We start from the raw sequence: 19,436 nt of genomic DNA on the forward strand, positions 1-19,436 counted from the left end.
ACTTTCCAAATAACCTTCTTCTCCTATTAGCACTTTCAGTTTCACTCATTCACATTCTCAGCAAACTATTCACTCATCAATCTCTCAGTATGGCCAGAACTTCTTAGTGTGTTTCATTTTCACATATTTCACTACTTCATCCTACACTCCACTTGCATTGATGTTCATACCACATCTCTCATTCACTGCCTCATCCTCCCACCTTGGCACTCATTTCTACATCATGCACTCTTGGCTGCTGTGACCTATTTGGTGTCCAAGTCTCTGGACATCTTGGTCTACAAAAAACATCTGTGAGGTGTCCTCATGACAGTAAAATACTCTTATCTGATCACAGAATACTACAAACCTTATTCAGTGGCCACAACAAACAATTCTTAGCAAATACAACACAATTTGTGACCATCTGCTGAAAAAGGCTTTCTTGCAACATAAGTGATGATAAGTCCAAGTTACTATGAATATAACAAAAAACACTTCTACATGAGTCATTTTGTGGGAGATCTTGTTGTTTTGTTTAATGTTATGCACTGTATTCATGAAGTGACACATCAGCTGTCTTTTGATAACATTTAATGTCTTTTTGCAAAATTTTCTGGTTTTGTCTGTTTTCAATGAGCAAAAACCAGTTTGACACTGATGACACTTTTTTGCCCACTGCTTTTCACTTCCCAATTTGTTTTGTGCTACAAACAATGAGCCTGTACAAATTATGAATACAGGTCTCTTGGCTCAAGTCTGGTTTGCACATCATTTTCCAGTGAACAATAAGACTAGTAAGACTATCAGAAATTCAGCATTTAGTTTATGAGATATTTCAATTTCTATTGATTACAAAGCATATGCTCACCATACCAAACTGTATGTGACCAATTCCATGGGACATGCCTCACTGAGTTGTCAAAAATTTTGATCAAATGATATATATATATATATATATATATATATATATATATATATATATATATATATATATATATATATATATATATATATATATATATATATATATATATATATATATATATTACATATATATATCAACTGTCAAATATAGTATATGCCTAAGTTTATACTGTACTGCCTGATGAGTGAAGAAATTAGTTGGATTGCTATGCAAATATTTGCAAGTGATTTAAAAAATAAATAGACAAATTATACACTGCAATAATTAATGATCTAAGAGTGATAAATAATCTGAGAAATAAAGACTTGTTGGTTAAAACAAGAACTGGCTATCACAGATGACCAAAATTTATGAACTTTTTATAGATTCAACCTATTATACTAATAATATGCATACTGAAAAGAGCATAGTGGTGTCGGTATGCAATGTTTATAAGAGAGGAGCTCAGAATTGGAACTGGGTGAAATAGTGAAAATAGGCAGTGTTAGTTTAGCCATATGGAGAGAAAGAATGAGAAGACTGGGTGATGAATCTTTAACATTTTGAAGTGGAAAGGATATAAGCATATAGACCAAAGAAAATGTGAGATGAAGTCATGAGAAACTTTCAAAGCAAGGGACTTGAGACGTACAGTTTATAATGACTATACAGCTTGGCAAGCTGCTGTAAACAGGAATACGCTTCTCCATATAAACATGAAACTTTCACAGCAAAGCCTCCATAAGTCAGCATTCTATATGTTGGAATTCCATGTTGGTTGTCAAGGAACCAACATATTTAATTCTTTTTTAATTCTCCAAAAGGCCAATTATTGCTAAATCTCCAGACCTTCAACTAGAATCAGAAGTTGCAACTCTTCTTAGCATCATGTCCTTAGAGCAAGGTGGAAGGGGAGGCTCTAGAGGGAATAACAGAATGAAACTGAAAACCCTGGTCCTGCAGGACAGGTTTCCAAAGGTTTTCAGTGTTATCTCACATGTTAGAACTTTGACAAGTCAGCAAAGACTGAGCCCCATTATCCAACTTATGGAGGTTTTACTGTAATTCAAAATAATAGTGGTGATGAAGATGATGATGATGATGATGATAATGATGATAATAGTATTATAAGCCTCTTCTATTTACAATGATATGCTGGATCCAGATAAAAATCACAATGCATGCAGCTCAGGTCCTTATTGTATTTACATTCAGATCACACCTAATCTGTCTGAACCACCCAAAAAGTACATTAAGGCAGAACCAATCTGGCAATACCATCTGGCTACCTTCCTTCTGAGATGCAGTAGTCCTATGTGGCAGCCTTGCCATATATATATATATATATATATATATATATATATATATATATATATATATATATATATATATATATATATATATATATATATATATATATATATATATATATATATATATATATATATATATATATATATATATATAGAATGCCATAAACTTCCTTTGAAGAAGCACAGTAGAATTTGAATTTGAGGAACAAAAACGTGATCACTCGCAGGCAGCACCAAGCTTTTAGAGAGAAGATAAGAATAATAAACTTTCGCAGCTATCATACAATTACATAAAAAAAAAAAAAAAAAAGTTGAATATCAGGCAAGAAAGCTTCGCTTTGAAAGGCTAGATATAAAAGTAGCCAAGGCATGAAGCGCAGAGCCCCAATGTTATTGTTTTGATCTGAAAACAAATCTGCACAATCTATCTTTGCAAAGCCAAATCAGAGAGGAACTGATTCTAAATCTGGGTCACAGTATGACCTGCATTCTGATAAATGATGTATATAAAAGCATTTGATTTTTCACAAGTATAAGAAAATATGGAGAAATGGTTAAGGCAACTCCAACAAGAAAAAAGGCCTCAAACTATGTTCCACAAAGTGTGTGGCAAGCAGGTTCTGTCTCTCCATCAATGGATTCATTCAGACTGTCTCACATGCCAGTGTCCTGCACATGTGTTGAATTGTGCTGATGATAAGAAAAAACAATGCTCTAACATAATAAGAAAATGCTTCTTCAATATAAGATCTGCATGTATTGTCCATTTTATCAATATATTTTTTTTTTATATAACCTTAGTATCTCTGTTTAGTTATGAACAGACATGACACACTAAGGTGCTCTGTAATCATGACTACTGTAGTGCAGTCAATGCAATAAGAGCCTTGTGGTAGGTTATGTCATAGTATGTCTGGGACACCTCAGCAATATTTTGTGGCAGAGCTGAAAATGTGGTGTTTCAAAGAGGGCACTTACTCTTCCTGTTATAAATACCAGTCACCCACTGTCCTAAACAGATCTGCACCATTAATAAGCTATAGTTACACTGATGAAAATTAGTGATGTATCAGAATTATACATAGCATTATAAATTTTTAAAGGGACATCATAAGGTTAGTTTTTGGGAAGAGAGAGTCAGCCTACATAAGTGCATAATTTTCACATTTATGATAATAGTTACTAGTGATACCTGTGAAAATTGTAAATAATAATCTGAAATAAACGAAATTTGCACTAGACAACAAATCTCCAGGATGAGTTGCTCATCAATTATGAAATTCCACTGTGTATGTAAACTTAACGGTAAAAGACAAGTGAAAAAAATATTTAAAACATGTTCTGCAAGAGGAAGGATAAAAAAGTCAAGGTGAAGCAGCACTGATGGAGCACAGCAAGGTACTGGCAGCAACAGTAGCAGTGACAAATAGTGGCAGAAGTGGTAGCACCAGCAGCAGCAACAACAGCAAAAGTTGCAGTACTACACTCACTTCTGAGAGCATCACGCCTAGTTTCTCATCTGCCTTGCTCTGTGCATCAAATCTGTTGCAGCGGAAGTAACCCCCTGTGGCAGAGGAATGTTTCTTCCAGCTCTCCAAGCACACCCAGCAGAAATCAAACTTGCACTGAAAAAAAAAATAATTTCCTTGTTTAAGAAAGATCTGAATTTTATCATCAATGCTTGTTAGTATTTATGAAATATGACAAAACATTCAATATAAAACAAAAATAATAAAAATCAATGAGTTGTGAATATAAAAAGTAATCAGTTAATGTTCAGCTTATAAACTAGCAAAGGCTCACCCAGTTTGCTCATTTCAACTTCCACCAAACTGACTAGAGAAATGACAATGCTACTTTGCTACCTCTCTCCCATCTTCTGGGTTAGCTATACTACACTACCATTAACATTCTTTGAAGGATGTCAGTGCTATTAATGTTATAATCACTACTTACTATTAATGCTGCTACTTCCAATGACTACAACTTCTGTTGATCAATATTACCTTAGAACATTTCATATGGTTGCATCCCTCATTCTTCTGGATAGGACTCTTGCAGTTGGGGCAAGGCTTAGAGTTGGTCACCAACCAGAGAAAATTTGCTGCATCTTCTGTCTCTCCTGAGCTAATGCGCAATTCCTCAGGTTTTACCTCTGCCACTTTGCTTTGCCATTCCACCCACTGCTCACATCCAGAGGGTGAATGAGCTTCACCAAGACATTCCCTAATGACAAAAGACAGTTAGTTACAGCACAATTAGGCTTGCAAAGACTATAATTAATCTCAATCTTTCTTACTCTGTAAATTATGAAGATGAAATGCGGCAGGGCTAATTCATCATGATTATATTTATAAATAACATGAAGTTTCTGTGCCTACCAGCAGAAAAAATGTCCATTTCCACAGTCAACAGCATGAGATGTCTTGGGTGGTGGCTTTGTGTTTGGGAAGTAGAATGGTTGTGTTTCAAGCTCAGCTTCTGGAAACTTGACAGCCCGGCCACAGCCAGGAAGTGGACACCATTTGATTGTCTTGTTCCTTTCTACAAATGCCTGTAAACACAATACCTTAGTAGCCTAGCAGGGAGCAATAGAGAGTTTTTATATGAGTGAACAAACAAGACCTTGCCAGACATACAATGAAATCTCATCATAGTGAATCCAGCCAGATACCATGATAGTGTATGTACTGACTGAAGTTTATAGAAGTTCATGTGGACTTAATCTATTGTCAAGTACAGTATATACCTAAATATAAAAATATAAATAATTAATTAGGAAAGAATTCTAACCTGGATATCAAATTGCAGGTACTTTCGTGCTATCTCTGGGCTAACCATTTTCTCAATAAAATCAACATCAACAAGAATGTTGCAGCGCACAGCGGGGCAGAGGATATGGTGTGCACCGCCTTCCTGGATCTTGAGGCTGAGGTAGCTCTCCCAGCAGGTAGCACAGAACTGGTGTTTGCAGCTAGCACCTCCATGCTCTTGCAGCTCCCAACTTCTCATCTCTCCATAGCAGATCTCACACTGTCAGTATAAACAGAATAACATAGCACACAGATCATATTCATCCTTCACAGTAAAATCATTACACAACCCACATCCATATGGCTCATCACTGCAAAAAATAAGATCAACACAAAACCCACCAGATTTTTCACATCCCTTCCCACCTCATCCTGCTCCACCACTCCCCCAGGGATGTGTGGGGGAGGAGGTGGAGTGATGATGGAGCTTGGTGGTGAAGGAGTGAGAAGAGGGGGAGAACAGGCTACAAGCTGGAGTGCAGAGGCAGGAGGAGCAATGCCAGCCTCTTCACAGCACTGTACAGCATTGGTCATCCACTTCTCCAGCAGTAAAGCCTTGGACCATTCTAGAAAGGGATGACATTTAGATATAAGGACTAATAGATCACACACCAGTTAACTTAAAATGAGAAATACTTAGAAATATACAGTGAATACCATATTGAAAATAAGTATGTAAATTGCAGGAGTTACAAGTAAGAAGACCAGCTAATAAGGAATTTTTCAAGAATGAGAAGACATGAGCATAAATGAAAATTACAAAATAGTACAAGCATTATGAAATGTAGATTCCTCAAGAGGAATAATAATAACAGTCAGGCATTAAGAAATGTAGATTCCTCAAGACAAATAATAACTAATGACTAATAACAGAGAGCAGGGACATCCATAATTTTTCTAACTCAGAAAAAAAGTAAATATGAAGACAGAAAAATATGAGTTTGACTAAATTACAACTATCAGATGTAATTAGGTAAATGCACACACACACACACACACACACACACACACACACACACACACACACACACACACACACACACACACACACACACACACACACACACCATTGTCTCGCAGCAGAGCCTCAGCAGTGAAGAGAGGGATGTGAAGCATATCTGCTGTCTCCACCAACAGTTGATCTTTGGCCTCTTGAAGGTCCTGAGCACGTAAACCTGAGTAGACTTCATTGTCTCCTTCTGCCTCTCCCTCATGGCCAATCAACTCACTCTCATTGATGCCATCACAGCTGTCAGCCTTAAGGAGTAAAGAGATTCACATGAGTTAAAATGCTACAAAAAATGTGGAGGAAATAGACAAAGGTTTAAGATGTCAGCCTTCAAAAGTAAAGAGATTCACATAAATTAAAATGCTATAAAAAATGTGTGGAAAATGGACAAAGATTTAAATTATCCCACAATACTTACAAAAACCATGCGTGATTCAAGATAGGTGGCCACATCATGGTGGGCAAGCCGGACAGCCAAGTCACATGGGGTGAGACGGTCACGGTTCTCAAGGAAGAGTCCCGCTCCTTGAGCCACCAAGAGCTCCACACATTTCTGTAGCCCTGAGGCTGAAGCGTAATGAAGGGCAGTGTTCCCTTTCTGTAAAAAGGAATAAAAATTGATGATAATGATGATGATGATGAAATGAGGATACAGCGAGGATACATTACCAAGAGAGCATAGAGTTTAATATTTCATTAAGACAGGAGTACACAGTCATGGAATAGCAGTCTTATTGAAAACACATAAACATTATAGAGAAGTTATACATAATGTGTACAAAGATGATACTGAACATTAAAAGACTGCCTTAAGAAAAGACTACAAAAGCATGAGGCTTTTGTATTATGAAAGGCATGAGAAGAAATTAGCATGACTTTTTTTGTAAGGAAACTAAAATGCAGACAGAGATCATTTATTGAGAATTTGGAAAACATGAGAATACAAATGAAGACAGACAAATAATTGCCATGAAGAGTGGCAATAGTATGATGGTGAAAGTGGAATAACCAAAGTGCATCCATGAATTAAAAACTGAATTAGATCAACACTGATATGGAAACAAAGCAACACAAATACAGCTCAAATCCTGTAAACTTGAAGGGAAATACAATTCAATTCATAAACACACACAAACACACATACCTTGTCTTGGGCATTGAGCTGAGCCCTCTCCTTCTCTCCATCTTGCAGCAATGGCCCCCGCCATTGAAGGATCATAACAATGCAAGCTGCTCGTCGGTCCTCTGCTGAGGGGGACTTGGCCTGCCCCACGCGGCAAACACAGTGAACCGCTGTTTCATCATCAGCATTTTTCTTGTTTGGGTTTCCTCCAAGGTCACTAAGGAAAGTCCTGATAGAGATAAGAAATTACTATAGTGACACTGACTTAAAAAGGAGAACATAAAGTATTTAATAATAAAGTATGTACTTCACGGCCACAGAGGCACTACAACCACCTGATTTAACAATGAATAAGGTATAACCTTTAACCTAGTCAGTGGATAAGAGTATTCTTCCTTCAGAAGTAACAATAAAGTCAGCTAGCAAAGCTCTCTCCTCTCTCTCTGATTTGGCATCTCTTTCCTATTCAGCCATTCTGCATGAACATATGTGAAATAGTGGACCATTTTTTTTTATTTATTCACTTACATTATCTATGGAAATCACTTTAAAGAACACTTAATATTTTCTAAGTAAAGGTACACTGTTGTATAGCATTTAAGAGGAAAGAATAGAAACTAACACATAATCTAGTGATCTAACTCTTCACACCTCTCCTTTAAGCACAATCTAGCTCATAATAAACCTTTTTGGCATCATGCTCTTGTTTCCTGACCTCAGTAAATGTTTCATGCCATGCTTGGCAGCATAATGCAGGGGAGTGTTGTGGCTGTGGGACTCTCCATAGCTTGCACTTGGATCAAGATTGGAGCGGAGTTCAGGAGAGCTTTGGAACACCTAAGGAAAGGAAAAGCAGTTTATACAGAGTACTTAATACTTTAAGCTATATCTAAGAATGGAAATTTTTCAGAGAAAAACTAGGGAACCTGACCACAGTAAATCTATACTTTCATTCATATTCCTAATGACCAGTTCCCTGTATGGCATTAAACATATACTACTTAAAATAGGAGCTGGATTTAATGGGAAAACATAAAAAAGAGGATCTTCAATCAGATAGCCTAAACAGAAATATTCTCTGAACTTTAAATGAACATTATCTGTATAGTGTACAAAAAAAAAGTGTAAATGCAATAACTATGTAAACTGGGAATAGTAAGGAAGGAAAATATAAGAAAAAATGTATGTCATACCTGCATTGCAGCAAATTCGTCGCCATGTTGAAGATATTTTTTGAACTTGGACGAGGCACTTCCCATTCTCTTCTGTGCCAAGGGCAGTCTCTATGCTTGCCTTGAGCCTTTGCAAGCACACCACTGCAGTCACAGTCTTCTGAAGTCTGCCTGCATCCCTCTCCTGCCCACTGCAAGCATAACAAGTGAGCATTTCACTTCATTATATAGTCCACAAATTTCTCAACTGTTGTTAAGCAGAACAATCACTCACATGTCATCCACCTGTTAATCTGGCTTTCTAGTTTGGTTTAGACCTCTCTCTCTCTCTCTCTCTCTCTCTCTCTCTCTCTCTCTCTCTCTCTCTCTCTCTCTGTTATGTACACTGATTCCTTAGTTCTATCTGGCAGTCAAGTATTTTCAGGACTCCTAAATGCATCACACAGCTTTCTTGGAAAGCCACACCTCACTAGCATCAAGTTTTATATCTACTGGTCCTATTGTCAAGCCACAAGCTTTATTAGTACCTTCAAGTCATCCTTTCTTTGAGACTTCCCATTTTTCCTGTAACTATGCCTCCACCCCCATAATCTTTATCCTTAACTTGTGTATTCATAAACTCTCTGATATCACCCCTGGTGTGTGATTCCTTTACTTCACATGCAGTAAAATTTTAATATAATGAACAATATAGTCACCACAAGTATCTTCCCTCCATTCATTAGTACATTCGTAATGTTCTTGCTGCCACTTCTCAAGCCCGTCAGCACCTCTTATACTCGTAGATGTTGGTGATACTAGAATTTTTTAAACTTCCATGGTATTCTTCTGTTACAATTTACCTTTCTAGTATTGTGTAATCCACACATATTTTTTTTCATTCTGATGCATACCTTTGGTGTTGTGAAGATAACTATATATAAATATAGGTATAATTAATAATTATGGTTCCAGCGAACCTTTACAAACCCTTTTGTCTGGGTCTTGTACATAAGATAAGACCACTGTTAACAACTTCATTAAAGTAATTTTCTTTTATCTCTCACTTCTAAATTTATCATGAATTTCATTTTCAAATACTGTGAAATTAGTGGAAAAATGGAGGGAAAATTATACAAAATCACCAGGTACAAATCCCTTTTGTTTTCTTTTACAAAATAAAGATCAGAACATTCCCATCAAAAGAAAAAAAAAAAAAAACGCAAACTGAATGAAAAATAAGCGAGTTGTGCTTCACTAAAGTATAATAAAGTAAACCTTTCAGGAGAGGCCATTTTTAAAGTCCACATTAATTAAAACCACATAGTCTCCCCCATTAAAGCCATGTAGTCTCCCCCATCATCCTTCACTGCCATATGTTTTCTCCAATGCCTTATCCACTCTCATGCTCTGTCTTTTCCATCTAGGGTCAACTCACAGATATGTGTGAGTGGCGATCCCAGAATTGGAAGAATGTCTCCTTCCTTGTAGCCAACATTATAGTCCAGTACAGCCATTGCAGCAGTGAAGTAAAGGATGTTTTTGATGACACTCTTGAATGTAAATGCTTGTTGGGGGTTTCGTGTTTTTTCCAACAAACATGCAGACAGGATCTTATCTGAAGTTAGTCTTTTGTACTTGCCCCAAATTTTTTGACAGAGGTTGCTTAGCAGCTGGAACTTCACTCTCATTGTGTTGTGGGATGGTGGTGGTTCCCTGCCAGCAATTGCTCACTGATAAAAGCATCAGCTGTCACTCGTCATTGGGCACAAGTAATGTTGTGGGTTTTCATCAGATGAGAAGCAGTGTAGGAAGGTTGAAATGATGTCATTGTGTAAACCTTCCACAGTCCTTCCAACATGATGCTGAAATACCTTTGTAGCTGCTGAATAACATGATCAGTCAATTTCCCTTTCCCTAACATCTTCATTTTTTGCATTTTACCACTTTTAATTTTCTTTTCTGTTACCAATTGTTTTCTGAGTTTTCTCAGTGCTGTCCCCAATCTCTTCAATACATGGTTGATACATTCACCTTTCTCAACTTTCACTCCCTCATATGGTCCTTTATCATTGTTTTCACTGCAGACAGCATCATATGCAGAGCTATCACCATCATTTATGAATGTGGTATACCTTACATTGTTATCCAAACTTCTGCCAAACAGTCTCTTTGCTACTGCAGTTTCCAGTGACCAAGAACTACTCTCAAAGTTTTCTGGCAATTTCTTTGGTGATCTAGAAACCACTGATCAAACTCCTTTTTAGTTATTTTTCTCTTGCAATAAAGTGTTCTTCTTTATGCATCTTTCACAATATTTGCTCACTGTCTCATAATCAAGCACTAAACCTGTTTTTGCTTAATTTACGCCACCAATTGCAAGATTGCTTGTGTCACCTCGTTTTTGCCATGAACCATCAAAACTCACTACCATATCACACACTCCATCCTTTTCAGAATAGTGTTCCTTTGCAGCATTAATACTAGTGGCTAAAACACCAGCTACTCTTTCTTTAGCAGCATCAAAAACCACTGACTGATGATACTTCTTTCATAGGGGTTTCATGCTCATAGTCCCTAACATTTTGTGCATACCTGTATGTCTAATACCTACATCCATGGTGCTATATACCATCATTTTTGTTACTGGTGTGTCTTTCACATCTGACTGAATAACTTTATTCTCACAATCCTCACATTCAACATTAATCTTATAGTCCAGAATTTTTTTTAATGAAGTTAGTTTTCAAATTACCAAAACACATTTCACACTTGAACACAGAAAAAAACATCTTGAAGGTAACTCTTCTTTATTATTCCATGTTCCTTGTTCATGACTGTTTTACTTGAATTAGATCACTTGAATAATTTATAAGTAGAGGAGTTTTCCTGTGTTTGGCACTGGAAGTGGCCTGATCTTTTGGAGGCATGCAGGTGGCAGCAGGTGGCAGCGGCGGTGGTGGTGGTGTCAGGTGTCTTATCTCTCCTCCTCGCTTCCTCCTCCTCCTTCCCCTCTCTCTTCCTCTTTAGGCTTTCTCTGGCATTCTCTGCTCTCTTTGGGCTTCCTTATGTTTCTTTACTCAATAAAATTGAGAAAATTTTTCAGGCTTATTCCAAGACAAAAGAGAGGTATACATGCAAAGGGGATGCCAGATGTTGCCATTTTCATCTAAAATATTCTAAAGAAAATAATAGAATGGAGATATAGTTGTAAGGTGTTTGTACAGTGTGGCACCCATCAAGTCCATGCCTTTCCAGTGATTAACTAAAATTCGACCATGTACCATATATTACTGTACATCTGGCTCCCAGGCCACCTTATTAAGGTCATAAAACTAATATCAGGATTCACCTGTCATTTATTTTCATCCCTGGCTTAAAATGTTGGTATTACATGTATATGTGCTTCCACAATTTTTCTGATGGGCTCATACTTTGATATTATTATTGTTTTCCCTAAGATATTTTTTTGAAAATCAGCATAAGACAATGATGACTGAAAAGGTTTATGAACATGTCCAAAATCTATTTATCTACAGTATTTATCTATACACCATGCTGGCAGTCCCACACAGAATGGTCCAGAGAAAACATCCCGCACTCAAACTCAGATCATTCACACTCTTAGCCTAGTCAGCCCCTGGTGGAAAGGATCATCTCATGGACCACCCTATTACACCACAAAAGCTTAGGCATAGTAAAGCTGGCCACATATTTCCACAGCAAGGCACAACAGCATACACTAGTTTACCCCTGCCCCTTCACAATGAGACTGTTCCTAAAATATATGCTACAATTGAAACTGGAGAAGTGACAAGACCTTCATGCATGTACTTATTAGTTGTCCTGTCCCTGGAGACATGGTGTGCTGACAGCCATATCAATGCAATATGTTAAAAAATATAATAGTAATGTATAATTTGTTTCTACAATTTCCTTAGGGGGTTAATAGCTTGATATTAGAATGGTCTTAGTATTGACATTTTTTTTTATTTACTTAGGCCAAGTATTATTGACAATGTGATTGAAAACATTTTAGATAAAAAAATCAAGAAAATGGCAAGAGTGCCGCAATCAGCTGAAATTGGAGAAGGATGTGGAGGGCTGGGCTTCTAAATAAACTTACTGTACACACAGTGACTACAGAATCCATTTCCAACTACCTCTCCCATTACCATGTACCATTCTAACAGTAAGTGTGTGTGTGTGTGTGTGTGTATATATATATATATATATATATATATATATATATATATATATATATATATATATATATATATATATATATATATATATATATGCTTTTCATTGAATCTTAAGTATGGTGAATGTGATCTAATACTGAATAAAACTGCAGTTTTTTTCTCTTCATTTTCTTCTTCTCTCTTCTTAGTATCTGTTCAGGTAAGAGTCAAAGAAATAAAGCTGTTGTTGTATGGTGAATATTACTGCTGACAGTTCCTGAGGCTGAGTTATTATTACATGGCAGTAAATACTCATATCCTTCAATTTCCTTTGGTAGTATGATATTGTTGTATCTTTTATGGATATTTACTGGATAATGGTATTACTGGTTTAAAATGACAAAACTAAAATACATATTGACAAAAAAATTTTTCCGATAGCAAAACCACTCAGCAGCAAACTGGAATCTTGTAAAACCACTTGCACATGTACTCCAAGTGGTGACATACCTGGAAACCAATGTCACCCATCCTAGACTGTCTCACCTGAACATCAGTCACCCAACACACAAGTGACAGCTCTTTAGGTGATGCTCATGTACTAGTGTTGGTTTCTGGGGTTATAAATAGATAGATGTATGAAATGATGAGTGGTGAATCCTGATTCTCCCTCTCCTCACCAAGTATCTGATACTATTATCTCTGATCTTGACATTTCTATCAATGATGTTATTTCAGCTATCAACCAACTTAACAGTTCATGCTCCATGGGACCTGTTGGAATACATCCACTTTTCCTTAAATCATGTGTATTTATGTTGTCTTATATTCCTTTACTAATTTTTTGTTCTTTTTATATTTCAGGTTCTCTTCCTGTAATTTGGAAGAAATCTTTACTAACTCCTACTTATAAAAAAAAAAAGGTTTCCATTATGATCTACTTAACTATAGACCAATTTCACTAACATCTACTTGTGTAAAGACTATGGAACACATTATCCCCAAATTTGCCTATGACTATACTGAAACGAACAATACTACTTACAATCAATCTGGTTTTCAGACAAGGCCACTCCACTGAGGACCAATTAGTTCTAACATAAAATAAAACAATGGCTAGACATGGGTTATAATGTAGATTTAATTATCTTTGATTTCTGCAAAGCTTTTGATGTTGTCTGCCATGAAATATTAATTTCTAAATTGCATACATTGGGTATCAGGGGTAAGCTTTTAGTTTGGATAAAAGATTTTTTTGTATAATCAGAAGATAAGTGTTACAGTTAATCACCATCACAGCTTTTCCAGAAATGATGAAAATGAAATTCATCAGGGCTCTGTTCTAGGAGATCTAGTTTTTCTACTTTATATAAATTACTTGACATACAACATTCAATCTCCAACAAAGATTTTTGCTGATAAATTGATATTATATGTCAACATCAGATATGATTCAAATCATAATATTTGTAATGATCTTAATGCATGCCAAACTGATATAAATACCTTTGTCCATGTTGCCAAATCCTGGGGTTTAAACATGAATATAGATAAATGTATTTTGTTATGTTTTACTAGAAGGCCAATACCTTGGGCCATCATGATCACACTGATAAGTACTACTTAAACGATTCTCCAATCCCTATTAAGGATTTTGTATCTGATTTAGGAGTACTGACTGACACTTCTCTTAAATTCCACCAGCATATTGCCAATATTGTAAACAAGGCAGGGGGACTGTCTTGTAGTATTCTCAAAGGTACAATAAACTGAGAGGCTTCTTTTATTGCCCCCTCATATGTGTCCCATATTCGTCCACTACTGGAATATGCATCTTCTTTTTTTGGAACATAGATTACATTGACTTACAACTGTTAGAATCAGTTTAATGCAGATGGAGTATGAAAATTTTTGGACTCAAAAACTAAAACTATAATATACTATGAGACGTAAGACTTTAAAATTATTCTCTGTTAAGGGAAGACTACTGAGACATAACTTCATTTATTATTGAAATGAAATTGAAAGACAATGAAAATTTTTCATTGTCTTTCCTCCCTTATCCCCTGAAATTCTCTTCTCTCATTCACATTATCCAGGCCTAAAAATTGCCCACATATGGCCCTATCTCAAAATACACAAACAATTTTTCAGTTTAAGATGCATATCAATTTGGAATGCCTTACCCAACCCCACTTTATCTGTCATGATTTTGGCATCATTTAAATAAGCTTTGTCTTGTAACCTTGGGGATCTGCTATATGATTATTACTAATCCAGCAACTTGCATCCATAATTTTGTTCTCACCCCCCTCACCATGTCTTACTGGATACTCATGTCACTCTTTGCTGCTATGAAGCACTTTCCAGTGCATCATAGCATAGTGCTTTATTTGTTTTTGTACATTATTAATAACTTGCCCTGACGCATTAGCAGTGTGAGGCTTCAGTGAACCCCATCTTGGGTTGACTGGGGTTTGGGAAGCCCACCAGATAAAAACTCCAGGTAGTGACACACCAGGAAAAAAATATCAGCTATCCCAAACTTGTCTCATCTGAACATCAGCTACACAAGACACAAGTGACAGCTCTTCAGACTACCTATAGATTGATATAAATATAATTACAGACAGACAGATGAATAGATATGGTACTGGATTTAGTTTGAAAGTCTCCTTAATAGTATCAGCCATTAAGAAACTGCACAAGCTAACTTGGATATTGCACATATCATACAGGAGATTACAAAAGCCAGATAGCAAACTATATGGCAGTAAGCAGCCTATACATGCCAGTCACGAGACTACGTGAGGCAGTTGAAGCTTGAGAAATATGGCATCCTTTATAAAGCATAATATTGTCAAGATTACACATTTTTTCCCCCTTAATGGTCATATCAATGGTTCAAACATTACAAACTTACCTATGCAGTTTGTGGCGCTGACCGTCATCACCGATGGTCCTTGATATAATTAATATTATGAGTGTTATCACCGAGCAAAAGGAGAAAAAATGCACAGAAATAAATCATGTCAATGGTGAGTGACGCCAATCGTCCTGTGGCTCCAGTAGTCTGTTGTTCCCGCTTGGTCAGCACTCATATTTAAACGTGCCAAGTGAGTTGCCCAGGTGAGCCTAGTAAATCAGGTAAAGCAGGTACACCAAGTAAGCCACAGCTGCGCGCGGGCCGCCAGCACACAGGGGGCTACACCACTGCCGCAGTGCCTCGGCTCACACACCACACGCAGGGAGTACAGACACTTCTTTCCATATTTGAATAGTGAAAAACGTACACAGAGCAACACACACACACACACGCACGCACACACGGGGGGGGGGGCGCCTGCCACGGCTTGGCCAACACAATGCCGCGCGTCTGGTGTCCCCCTGGCTAGTTTTGCATGTTGGTGCCGCGCCGCGCCTCTCACTCCGCCCCAAGCCACCGCCTGCCGCTCGCCGCCCAGCCCTCTACCCTTCCATGGAAAGACACACAGGGGCAAAGCAACACGAACAACAACACCCTGACAGTCGTAATCAATAGATCTCTCAATGGCAGCTTCCTGACAGCAGACGACGCGGGATTTTAAATAAAAGAGCATCACATGTGTCATTCTGAAATATTCCATCTCCGTTAAAAGGATCAAGTATAGTTACTGAATTCAGATTTCTTGCTACAAAAAAGGAGCGCGGTTTTTGATATAGATGACTGGAATGACAGATGACAGCTGAGGTGTGAGGTACACCACACCATAACCCACCACGGGGTGAAGGGCCAGGTGAGTAACTGACATGGCATCATTATTACCATTGCACATTTACTGAACCTTCTTCATTATTTTCAATCCCTCTCAAACTAAATTGATCATAATTAAAACAATAATACCAATTTATTTCTTTAGGTATTATTTTAGAAGGACCATAACGCTCTACACATTTAGGAGTATTGTTTTCTATTATCTTTATGATACTGAGAAACTTACTTTATCGAAGTTTTCGCCATAAATTAATAGCTTCCGTGTTATAGGGATTTTTTTTTTTTAGGCGATGTCTGTAGGTTATGTTAGGTCAGGTTGGGTTAGGGTAGGTCAGGTTAGGTTACATCAGGTTAGATCTGGTTAACGTGAAAATAGTGGGAGAAGATAGCAAGAGATGCAACACTGCAGCAGGGAGAGAGAAGCTGAAGGCAGTCAGTCAGAGTTGATAAGACAAAAAGCTTTTGATCCCATCCTATCTAAAATAGCAGTATGAGTGGAACTCCTCCAAAACATGTGAAGCATACTCCATATATATATATATATATATATATATATATATATATATATATATATATATATATATATATATATATATATATATATATATATATATATATATATTACAGTTTATTATAACATGATCTCATCAACAATTCATACATAGCTAGTAAAACCATGACAAGTTATTTTTCACCACTTCTGGTATTCACTGAGTGTAGGGTGGAGGACACACCTCACTCACCAGATTTCAATTATATATTAGTTATCTGTCATTTTCTCACACCAGATTATAAGGTCAGCAAATACAACACTATTGGGCCTAAGGTATTTCTATATATAGCTCACATGAAACAAAATATTAAAAAAAAAAAAAAAGGGTTGAAATTTCTTGTATTAACTAACATTATTTTCTCATAACTCCAGTGAATTGTGATAATTAGTCATGTTCCCTTGAACTACATAACCACAGAAGCCCCTTCATTGGTAAATGTTGTTTTAAACATTTACTGCTGCTGTGTAGTGCAGTGTTTTCAAAATTTTGACTGTTTATACAGATGAGGGGAAGGGAAATGGAGGATTTGAATAACTCAAAAAGTTGAATAACTCAGCAAGGCTGAAGCCTGTATCATGCTAAGTTATAAGGGTTTTACTGTAATTGTTGTGTGGTGAGGTACTGAAGCTGTGCTCTCACTCAGCCCCAGCAAAAGAGCTTGCCAGAAGGGATGGTCTAGCACTGCTGTCTCTGCCACCACTGCCTGGTGGTATTTACCTAGCTGTGTTTTACAGGAAAAGAGCTATGCTCATGTGTCCTGTCTCCACATCTATAATCGTCCAGCTTAGCTTTAAATTCATGAATATTCCTTTCTTGAACCGGTTTTATCTTAATTATTCCATATTTATATGCTTCTATTTGGGCAACTATATTTCTTGATGTCTCTTATACATGCTGTCTTCTTTAATTTCATACCATGTCCTCTTGTGTCTCTTGAGACCAGACCTCTCCACTCTATCCCTGGAAGAGGCTGCAGAATCTCTTGCCCAGATCCTGGAGACCGCTGGCAAGACAGCCTGCTGCTTCACTACTCATCACAGCTCCCACCAGCCCAGCAAGCTGCAATGGACCAATGAGTGTGCCCTGCCAGTGCAGAATTGCCAAAGAGCTTGGAAAAGATGGCACTGGACTCCTACCCTAAAAGTTGGCACAGTATACCATCGATGCTACCCATGTTAAAAGGAAGGCATGGGATTCCCATCATTCTTCCCTTTCCTTCTCTTCCATCCAAAGGACATGGGACTTCATCCATACCATGGAAGGGACCCAGACATGCCCCGCATCCCTCTCCAAAGTTCAAAGGACAACTTGATGACCACCAGAAGGCAGAAGTCCTGGCCAGCTACTACCACCTGAAAATTGGTCATTCTCCCACCTTCCACCTGCCTCCAGACCTCACACCAGTCATCACTGCTGCAGTCATGTCTTCCGGGGTCCGAGAGCTGACACAGCCCTTCACTCTACACAAACTGGCCACAGCACTGGGCAAGTCACCAGGGCCCGACCCCATCCCACATGAATTCTTCACCCACATGCCATTCCCCTTAAAAGATACCCTCCTGCAGCTCTGCAACACCAGTTGGTCACATGGAAACTTCCCTGCCCGCTGGAAGTCCTCCACCCTCATCCATCAGTCACATCAGCAGTCATATTCAGCACCACTACCTCCACCTGCAGGACATGGCGAGACTTCCACCGGAGACGGACGTAATGACAGCGGAGCTGTACGTACGTCATATAGCTGGCCCGTCACACCTCCGCACCTTCCACCCCATAGGCAAGGCAGCAGTCTACACAGACTTCTTCTCATCCATCCATCCACTCTCCCGCCACCCAACGTCGACGATCTTTGTCTACTGCATACAGCAAACCCTCCCTGACCACGCCGCCTGGAGCTGGGAGATGACCCTTCAGTGGGTTCCCTCCCACTTAGGTGTTCGCGGTAACGAGGTCGCCGACGCCGCAGCCAGGATGGCCCTTTCGGAGGTAAACACAACACAGGTGCCTCTTCTCTCCACCGCCAAGCGCCTCGTCTCGTTTCTGGCGCTCGTTCTGGGAAAACACGCTATATTATAAAACTATAAAACATGCTATATTCCTCCAATAAAGAGAGTGCCGGGGCTGCTGACAACGTGCCGGATGTATATATAGAAGAACAAGACCAGTAATTTCCTACATAGTAAGTAAACAACTTAACGAAGTGTCCTGTAGTTTTTCTCCAATTATTAATGATATGTATTTAGGAAAGTGTTTTGTTTGTTAAGGGCATTGTTGTTTTTTTCATTACACACACACACACACACACACCTCTCTCTCTCTCTCTCTCTCTCTCTCTCTCTCTCTCTCTCTCTCTCTCTCTCTCTCTCTCTCTCTCTCTCTGTATATATATATATATATATATATATATATATATATATATATATATATATATATATATATATATATATATATATATATATATATATATATAAACTAAATTCTGCTGTATTTGGAAAGTGGCAGTTTTGCATAATATTTGGAATAATTACATATGTACGATAATTTTACCAGAAGTAAAATAATTTCAACCCGTGTAGTACGATAATATGGCCAAAACAATCTGGCAACGCTGAATTGCTGCCTGACAAGTTAATCAGTCAGTGTGTCGCG

At 37.8% G+C, this 19,436-nt stretch overlaps 1 protein-coding gene across 5 annotated transcripts in view; it reads right to left on the minus strand.

Annotated features, from left to right (window-relative positions):
- The window catches only part of LOC135115896 (ankyrin repeat and IBR domain-containing protein 1-like), a 41,890-nt gene extending 25,661 nt beyond the window's left edge, over window positions 1-16,229 (minus strand). Inside the window, exons 1-11 of one of the 5 annotated variants that reach the window (XR_010276092.1) lie at window positions 15,403-16,229; window positions 8,338-8,507; window positions 7,860-7,981; window positions 7,166-7,373; window positions 6,440-6,619; window positions 6,080-6,269; window positions 5,355-5,578; window positions 4,993-5,232; window positions 4,581-4,753; window positions 4,206-4,425; window positions 3,690-3,824 (exon numbers count right to left, since the gene is read on the minus strand). Coding sequence is in view for 4 of the 5 variants with exons in the window: in XM_064033009.1 (XP_063889079.1) it covers window positions 3,690-3,824; window positions 4,206-4,425; window positions 4,581-4,753; window positions 4,993-5,232; window positions 5,355-5,578; window positions 6,080-6,269; window positions 6,440-6,619; window positions 7,166-7,373; window positions 7,860-7,981; window positions 8,338-8,403 (1,758 nt within the window). In the remaining variant the exon portion in view is untranslated. Of the gene's footprint in view, window positions 1-3,689; window positions 3,825-4,205; window positions 4,426-4,580; window positions 4,754-4,992; window positions 5,233-5,354; window positions 5,579-6,079; window positions 6,270-6,439; window positions 6,620-7,165; window positions 7,374-7,859; window positions 7,982-8,337; window positions 8,508-9,733; window positions 10,621-15,402 lie in introns of those variants that run through there. The other 4 variants (XM_064033009.1, XM_064033008.1, XM_064033006.1 and 1 more) reach the window with 4 other exon arrangements.
- Between the last annotated feature and the right edge of the window lie 3,207 nt (window positions 16,230-19,436).

The sequence above is a fragment of the Scylla paramamosain genome, chromosome 30, assembly GCF_035594125.1.
Source record: "Scylla paramamosain isolate STU-SP2022 chromosome 30, ASM3559412v1, whole genome shotgun sequence".
Lineage (NCBI taxonomy): Eukaryota > Metazoa > Arthropoda > Malacostraca > Decapoda > Portunidae > Scylla > Scylla paramamosain.